At 36.1% G+C, this 9,374-nt stretch overlaps 1 protein-coding gene across 1 annotated transcript in view; it reads left to right on the top strand.

Annotated features, from left to right (window-relative positions):
- Ralgps2 (Ral GEF with PH domain and SH3 binding motif 2) overlaps positions 1-9,374 on the top strand; it is a 232,130-nt gene that overhangs the window by 70,549 nt on the left and 152,207 nt on the right. The window contains exons 3-4 of the mRNA XM_023703572.1: positions 3,251-3,355; positions 4,419-4,469. Of these exons, the coding sequence (XP_023559340.1) occupies positions 3,251-3,355; positions 4,419-4,469 (156 nt within the window). The remainder of the gene's footprint in view (positions 1-3,250; positions 3,356-4,418; positions 4,470-9,374) is intronic.

The following is a 9,374-nucleotide window of genomic DNA, read 5'->3' as shown; positions in this document are numbered from 1 at the left end:
CAGCTATTCCTGTACTGGCATTTTTCCCAGAGGATCTGAAAACATCATATCATAGTGATATATGTGTGCCTATGTTTATAGCAGCATAATTTGTGATAGCCTAATCTTGGAAACAACCAAGATGCCCATCACCTGAGGAATGGTTAAAAAAGATGTGGTATTTTTACACAATGGAGTATTACTCAGCTATAAAGAATGATAAACTCGAAGCCTTTACATTGAAGTGGATGCCAGACACATGTGTAAATATCACATAGTTTCCCAAGTATAAGAACTTGAAAGAAGAAATACAAATAGAAAGGTATAATACAAGTAAAAGGAAAGCAAGAACTCGAGGACTAACTAATTAAGAGATGGAAAGGTGAAGAGCTAGGAAACATGACAGTGACAAGCCATCCAGTTATATGTAGAAGATGGGCAAAGCAATGATACCGAGAATCTTCATAAGATTTTTGAGCCTAGCAGTTAATTGGAATGATTTTCACCCTGACTAACTATATATAATGACCCCTGTGAACTGAGCACCTGCCCTGAAGATGGCAATCTCTAATTGTACTTTCATGCTTGGAGTGCCTGTCATTCTGGTCTTCTGAACACGGGCTGCTTGTCATGACATGCCAGTTGCTGCTGTGCTGTCTCTCGGGTAGATGATTGTTCAAAAAGAAGTGGGTGGTGAATGAAGGCAGGAGATAGGAAAAGGAATATTGTGGGACTGTCCTGCTTCAAGGTTGTATATGGTTAGTTTTCTGGACTTTTGTGTAAACATAAGAAGTATATAATTCTTTATGCCAATTGTAAAAATATATTCTAATTTTTAAATGTTTTTTCATCATATTCTGCAGGGACTTAAAGTTGAACATATCAATACTTGATGAAAAATACCTGTTCCATGTTATGCCTAAGATGTTTGATATTCAGACAGTGAGCTTAAGCTTAATAACCTAGGTTGTATGGTAATTATAATAAGCTTCTCTTCTGGGGGGTTATCAACCTACATTTGCAGACCAAAATTAGAGAAAAAGGAGGGCCTCAAGGAAAGCCAACATTTTGGCCCTGGCCTTCCATGGTCACTTAAGACTCAGGACATATGAGAAGTTGTACTGTAACATCATGTAACTCAGTAGTGTCCCAAATTTTCTGATCAAGGAGATTATGGGGCCTAAGAGGAAAGTGATCAATGATGTAGTGTGTGCCTAAGGAGAGTCATGGAGAGAAAACATTCTCTCAGGCTTTCACAGAGATCACATTGGCCAAGGTGACATGGCTGACACTGACTGAAGATCTAGAATCTGAGGTACAGAATCTCGAAAAATTCTGAGCAGATTTCACTGGCCTTATCAAATCCAAATGCTACAACTCTTGTTGCATAGGTCTTGCTTTATCTTGGTCTTAACCATCCAGCAGAAAAGTAAAAAAAATGACATATAAGAAGTAAAGCCATGGTGTTATGTTGAGCTGTAGGGTATTCAAGTCAACAATTTCTGACATTGCCAGTGAAGTGGAACACCCAATACTGTTATGGACTACTGGCTCTTTTTAGAATATTTTGCGGAGTTAACACACCTATAATATTCAAATAACGGAACTAAGCAATAAAGGGGATACTGACGAATATCCTTTTTGTATCTGTGTATTCAAAATGGTTAGGATAGATATATAGTTACATTCTCTTAATGAATAGAGGGATTTGTTCTAATAGTGTTTGTAAATAGGGTGTCATGTCTGCATCTTGTACAGCAAATAACCACTGGGGAGAAAAATAAAGAATGGGTAATATAAGAAGGAATATTGAAACCTCTAAAAAAAAAACAGAAAAGCTAAAGGTTTTGGAACAAACAATGACAAATGAAGTAAATACACCTGAAGAGAACAGAGAAGAAAGGAAGAACCAGGAGAAATATTGGAAGTAATAATTTTTGAGAATTTTCCAAAATTAATGACAACCTCTTATTTGTAATATAGTGACTCCATACTTGATATTCAGTTGCTAATGAAAAGGGGAAGTATAAAATGAGACAGAATGATATGTGCACAGAACTGCTGCATAATAGCTGATGAGTTGGCGGTCTATACGCTCATGATTGAAAGTTTGATTGTACCGTTAATTGCAAATAATATCTTAGCACCATTGAATGGACTGTTCTAAGTATTCTTGTACTGATGACTCTCTGAATCCATCTTCTGCAGAATATATTTTTATATCATGGCACAAATGAAGTAGAAATTGAACAGTAGAAAGATTTTCAAGGCCTCAAACTACCTTTTGTTCTACAAGTAGTAGCAGCATATTTAGATTTAAAACTCAGTAATCTTGAAGTAGAAAGCATATTTATTTGTAATGGGTAAGAAGAGCAATGTCAGTTGGACTTCAAGGGTAGGATTATTTAACAAATAAGAGTAGATTATACAACTATTTATTTAGTGGAGTTTTGGATATTTTCTTAGGTTTATGTTACAAAAATAACGTCTTTTTAAAAAAATAAAAGTTAGTTTAAAAATTATAAACATACTCATGCTGTGCGTGATGACACTCTGACCATTGGTGGACTGTGCATACAACAGTGGTCCTTCAAAAGTCTGTTTCCTAATGATACAGCTGTTGAGGTTTGCCTGAGTGTACTTTGTGATATTTTCTTTATAACATAACTGTTTAAAACAGTTTCTCAGAGCTTATCCCTGTTTTTATCCTACCTGAGAATCATTAAACTAGTGAAAAGTGTTTTGTTTCTATAGAAAATAATACAATATATGGATGAAAAAAAATGAATACAAGGGGCCGGCCAGAGAGCTCAGTGAACTAAAGTACCTGCTTAGACAGGCACGGGGAACGGGGTTCAATCCCCAGCACCACATGCTGTGCTGGCTCTGCCCCAGGGCCTGCTGAGCCAGCCATCGAGACCGGGCGTGGTGGTGTACGCCTGTTTTCCCAGTACTGGGGAGGTCGAAAATAGGATCACTACAAGTCTGATCTGTGTAGTGAGTCCCTGTAGACCCTGTACTAAAATACATTTTTAAAAAAATACAATAGAATGACTTACTCAAGAGCCTAAAATCTAAGTCTGAGGTTAGATTTCAGATTGTGTGACCCTTTGGTGCTCTTCCAGCTAAACAGCATATTCTGGCTTTTCTATAGCCTTTGCTAACACACTTTTCTTAGCTTGCTGTCTCTAGTTTCTAGACTCAGTGTTTAATTTCTATGACAATGACTGTGAGATGTACTAAAATAACTCTATTTTCTTTCATTTAACAGAAAAGTAGCAGCTCTGAATCATTAAGTGACAAAGGTTCTGAACTGAAGAAAAGCTTTGATGCTGTAGTATTTGATGTTCTTAAGGTTACACCAGAAGAATATGCGGTAAGCTTCCTGTCTCTTCCTCCTTTAGACTTTTTACATAGTTTACATATTGGTGCTGTTGCATTAGACTTTGTAGCAGAGGAGATCATAAAAAAAATAATTATGGCCAGGTGTGGTGACACATGCCTATAATTCTAGAACTTGGGTGGCTGAGGCATGAGGGTTGTAGTGAGTTCGAGGCCAGCCTAAACTACATAGTGATACCCTGTCTCGATTAAAAAAAAAAAAATGGCTAGGGAAATTTGGGGAGAGAGTAGCAAAACTATGGCATAAGCATGATAGAGTGGGGAATGTTAGAATCTTGGGGAGCAGCCTTATAAATTATATCTTCAATTTGGTAATAATAAGTACTTTCATCACATTATACGTTTATCCTCAAAATCAGCTGTACTTTTTTGATAAAGTATTTTTACTTCTTTTGTTAGCTTAAAAGTTGAAAATGATTCAGAAGAGATCATTAGAATATCATGAAGGATATAAAAAATATTTTTATTTCTTAACTGCCAGTTTTAATTTGTTATTTTTCTTTAATTTGTTAATAAATTACATTGATTTCTTAATGCTAAACCAGTCTTACATTCAAGGAATAAATTATAATTGGTCATATACACAAAGGTATTTCTGAATTTTGTTCTGTATCTACAACTGTGAGGCTCATAGCATGTCAAGTAATAATGGGTGATCTTATTGCTTTTTGGTGTTTGTGGTGTTGGCTTTGGGCCCAGGGCTGTATGCTTGTAGAGAAGCTCTCTGCTGCTACTCATGTTCAAACTTTTATTAATTAATTAATTTTGAGATAAGGTCTCACAAAGTTGAATATTTATATTTAATGGTACTAGGACTAGTTTTTAAACATTTTCTATAAGCTCTTAAAATTGAATATTCAGTAATATTTTAGAGTACAGTGTTATATATTTTGGTTTTTGTGCATTGCTAGGGATCACATGCTAACCAAGTACTCAACCCCTGAGCTTTATCACCAACCCCTAACTTTTATTTAGAATATATGATACATCAAAGTTCAAAGAAAAAAAATTGTCATTCTTTAATTTCTTTATTTCAGGGTCAGATAACACTAATGGATGTCCCAGTATTTAAAGCTATTCAACCAGATGTAAGTAACTTTAAGAATATTCTTTCTAAATACAGAACATGGTCAATATAATGTCCTAATTAATCAGTTTTAGAATTAACAAATTATATTTCATATTGTAAAATGGCTAAAGCCTTTGTTATAGTTTGTCTATATTAGGCCTCAGAAATCATGTGGCATTCATAACTGTACATCATTGAGTCATAAACAGGATTGTTTAAATCATTTGGTTGAGTTGGCTTGATTAATTTACAGAGAAAGTACCAAAGAACACATTTCTGTTCTTAAGCAAAAGAAAGGGATTAACATAGAACTTCTGTAAGTCAGGTGTATATTTAGCATTCCTCTAATTTTCACATCCTGGGTGTGGCAGCATCTTCTCTTATGGTAAACAAACAGTGACAATTGTCGTACACAGTTGTGTTAGTCCATTTGTATTATTTAACAAAATTCCTGATGTGGGTACTTCATAAAGAAAAGAGATTTATTTAACTTATGATTTTGGAGACTTTAAGTACAAAATCAGGAGGCTCTATTTGGCCTGTGATGAGGGCCCCCTGGCAGAAAATAAAAAGGGAAACAGCTGTGTGCAGCAGGGTCCAAGCACGTGGGTTGGCCTTTGTAACAAGCCCCTCTTGGGAGACTCACTCCTGAGACCAGCGTTAATTTTTTCCTAGAATGGTGCTTCCCTAACCCAGCAGCCTCCTCCTCCTTCTTCTTTTTTTTTTTTTTTTGCACAACTAGGGATTGAATTCAGGCCCTTGCACTTGGTGCTTATTCTACTGAGCTATCTCCCCAACCTAACAGCCTTCTACAAGGCTTCACATATTAAAGTAGTAGCTTCTACTGCCTACCAGTACTGCAGTCCTGGAGCCCAAGCTTCTAATGTGAAACCTGGGGGACACACTCAAATTATATCCACACTACAGCAATAGCTAAGTATTAGGAACTGGCTTTCATATTCTAAAGCTGATGCTTTTTCTCCTCTTACCAAGAAAGAATATGAATCTAATTTTGTGCCCCCCAAAAAATTCATAATCTTGAAATCTAGTACCATAAAAATCACAATTAATTTTCTTAGAAATAAAATTCAGTATATTTGTGGTATTTACAAATCTATAGAGACCTTAAATACTATAGTTGTAAGAAGTTTTCATATATATCTTATGTAACAAATGTTTATTAGTCATGTAGTTTTCAGTAGGCCTAAATAATCTGTTGTATTCTTGTCATTTCTGCAGACTCTTCTTTTTTCCATACCATAGAGGGTTCTCTTAAACAGAACTATTGAATTTTTATTTTATTTATTTATTTATTTTTTTGTGGAATTGGGGATTGAACTCAGGCCCTTACACTTGCCAGGCAAATGCTTATTGTACCGAGTTATCTCCCTGACCCCTTTTCTTTTAATTTTTATTTTTATTTATTTTTTGGAGGTATCAGGAATCGAACTCAGGACCTTGTACTTGTCTAACACAATTCCACTAAGCTCTTTCCCCGGCAGAACTGTTGGATTAACAGTAGACAAAAAACAATAAACTTTAAAATATATATATGTGTGTGTGTGAGAGAGAGAGAGACAGATAAATAATGCACAAATAGAAAATGGTTTCTACATTTAATTTTTAAAATTATTTATTTATTTGGTACAGGGTCTCGCTACACAGCTCAGACTCGTAGTGATTCTCCTGTTTCAGCCTCTCCAGTGCTGGAATTATAGGTATGCACCACCATGCCCAGTTTTGGTGGCCAGCACAGTGTGCCCAGAGTTCCGGGTCCCTGCACTTGCCAGTCAGGCACTTAGAGCGCTGAACTATCTCTCCAGCCCTGGTTTCTGTATTTAAATGTCAAAGATGAAATAGCTATTTTCTTAGCTTTCAAAATAAAACCAAAAGGATGAATTTTTTTCTTTTTGGTTTGGTTTGGTTTGAGACAGGGTCTTGCTATGCAGTTTGGGCTGGTCTGTGCTCACTTTTGTAGCCCCAGTCTGGTCTCAAACTCGCAGTGATCCTCCTGTTTCAACCTCCCAAGTGCTGGAATTACAAGGGTGCACCATGTTCCGGGCTGGCACAACGCTCCCAGGTCTTTCTGTTTTTTGAGACAGCCTCTCATTACGTAGATCAGGTTTCATTGGATCTTGAACTATTTTTTAAATCAGTATGTATTTTTAATACATAATGGTTACATTTATCTTGGAGAGTTTGTAAAGTGCATAATACATCTTAAGGTTGTTCTCTTCCCTTTCCATTCTCCCCTTTTCCAATTCTTTTTACCCTTTCCGTTTATAAAAGCTCCATTTCCATCTTTTCAATTCTTTTTTTAATCCCTCTCTTTCACCCTCTCCATCTGTTTCCCTTTTCGTTTGAAAAAGGTCTCCCTACTTCCTATTATTTTGTATTTTGCTCTTTATGAGTTTCTCATATGAGAAATCATGTGATATTTGAGCTTGTATATCTGACTGACTTACTATTATAGTCTCAAGGTGCATCTATTTTCCTACAGATGCCTCAAGTTTATCCTTATTTATGGCAGAGTAGTACTGCACTGTATAAGTACCACGTTTTCTTTATCTGTTCATCTATTGATTGGCGTATAAACTGCTTCCAAGATTTAACTATTATGGATGCTACTGTTGGGAATGTGGGTTTACATACATCTCTACTTTGTTTCTAAATTCAATTTCTTGTACAGCTGGGGCTCATAGTCTTTGCTTTAGGCCTGTGTCCTGAAGAGTTCACCTGTTTGATTAAATTTAATTAATTATTTTTAAAGAGGGCAAGGTCTAGTTAGCTCACAGTTTGAGGATGTTTCAGCTCACAGTTGTCTGGCTCCCAGGCAGCGTGGCTCAGCAAAGGGACAGAAGTCATAGTACAGAGGAGAAGCAGTTCCTGGTGGGCAAAAGTCAGCAGCCAATAAGCAGTGACCCTCTTTTTGTCCCTTACCCCTTTACCTATTTTAATCTTCCATTTAGATCTTTTATCTGTTTTGATTTTAGTTTAGTACATGGTAGGCTATATGGACCCAGACTGTCTTCTGTACGTATATATCCAGTTTATCAGCACCATTTGTTAAAAAGGCTATTTTTCCTCCATTGTATGTTTTTGATCTTAGTTATTTTTCTGTCATTGCTAAGTCAGAATACCCAACACCCAAAGTTAAAGGGGTAAAGATTTCCTTAGCCCACACACAGCTTGTGAAGTCCATAATCAGCCCGCTCCAAGGCAGGCTGGCATGGCACAGGGGCACAGTCCATGCCAGCAGAAGACTGCCTCTTCTAATCCCTTATATTGTATGCAGGCTACTCACCCTAGGGCAGGTGTAGCACTCACACTCCCAATCCCAGCGCTAAACAGCCAGTCACAAACTCTAGATTCAACTGCCTCCAAAAAGCCCACCCCCGTGATTGCTTGAAGTTTTAGGAAGACAAACAGACTGTAACCATAACAGACTCCTTTGTAAAGATCAAATGAACATGCCTGACGTGGTTTCTTCTTCTGTTCTGCTGCATTGATCCCCATTTTCTTTTTTGTATCTGTACCATGCTAGGTTTTTATTTTTTGTTTTTGAAATCCACTGTAGTTTTCAATATTACTTTTTAAAATTAAAAAAGATTTTTGTTTTTACTTTTCTTCTTGATACAGGGTTTCACTGTGTAGTTCAAGCTGGCCTTAAATTCACAGTGATCTTTCTGCCTCAGGTCCTGACTGCTGGGATTATAGATGTGTGCCACCATGCCCAGCTAGCATATAACTAAAGATCTAGAATTGTGTTGCCTCCTGCTTTGTTTTTGTTTTAATTAATTAATTAATTAATTAATTTATTTATTTGGTGCATAATCTCACTGTGCAGCTCATAGTGATCCTCCTATCTTAGCCTCCCTAGTGTTGGGCTTACAACCACCATTCCTGTTTTGGTGGCTGGCGTGGCATGTGTTACCAGGGACTGAATGTGGATCTTTGCACTTGCCAGGCAGGCATTTAGACCATGGAGCTATCTCCCCAGCCCACTGCTTTTCTTTTGTTACCCAGAATTATTTTTGCTATTCTAGGTTTCTTCTAGTTTCATATGAATTTTTGGATTTTTTTTCCCTAGGTATATAAGGTATATTATTTTGATTGGGATTCCATTAAATTTATATATTAGTTTGACAAGTATTGCCATTTTAACTATGTTGGCTCTGCCTGTCCAGGAACATGGGATATCTTTCCATTTTCAGTAATGTAATTCTCATAGAGAGGTCTTTCACTTCTTTGGCTAAATTAATTCATATGTATCTAATTTTTCTTTATACACTGTGAATGGCACTTTCCTAATTTTTTTCTCAGTGAGTTCATTGCTAGTGTATAGAAAAACTGTTGATTTTTGTGTTGATTTTATATCCTGCTACATTGCTGAATATGATTAATTCTAGGAGTCTTTCAGTGGAGTATTTTAGGTTTTGTAAGTAGAAGATCATGTCATTTGTAAAGGGTGATACTTTGATTTTTTCCTTTCTTGTCTGTACTCCCTTTTTCTTGCCTGATTACTCTAGCTAATGTTTTAAGGACTGTGTTGAATGGGAGTGGTGAGAGTACACATCCTCGTCTTGCTCTTGATTTTAGAGGGAAGACTTTGAATTTTTCCTTACTTAATATGATGTTGGCAATCTCCTTTTTTTTTTTTTCTTTTTTTTTTTTTAGAGGATACACATATTTATTTCACAAGTAATTTGAATCAGTGCATTTTCATGGGTTTATATTTCTTTTTTCTTTTTCTTTTTTATTTTTTTCATAATTTTATTGAGAAACAAATGGCAATGAGACAATTTCAAATCAAATTGGTAGGACAATTTCAGTAATTAACACATTGCATACATTCTTCCTAGTGGTTAATTGCTGTACAAGATGCAGACATGATATCCTATTTACAAACACCATTAGAACAAAT

This window comes from Octodon degus, unplaced genomic scaffold, assembly GCF_000260255.1.
Source record: "Octodon degus isolate 3935 unplaced genomic scaffold, OctDeg1.0 scaffold00176, whole genome shotgun sequence".
Taxonomy (NCBI): domain Eukaryota; kingdom Metazoa; phylum Chordata; class Mammalia; order Rodentia; family Octodontidae; genus Octodon; species Octodon degus.
Note: the sequence above shows the minus strand (reverse complement) of the source record. Positions and strands in the feature narration are given on the sequence as shown.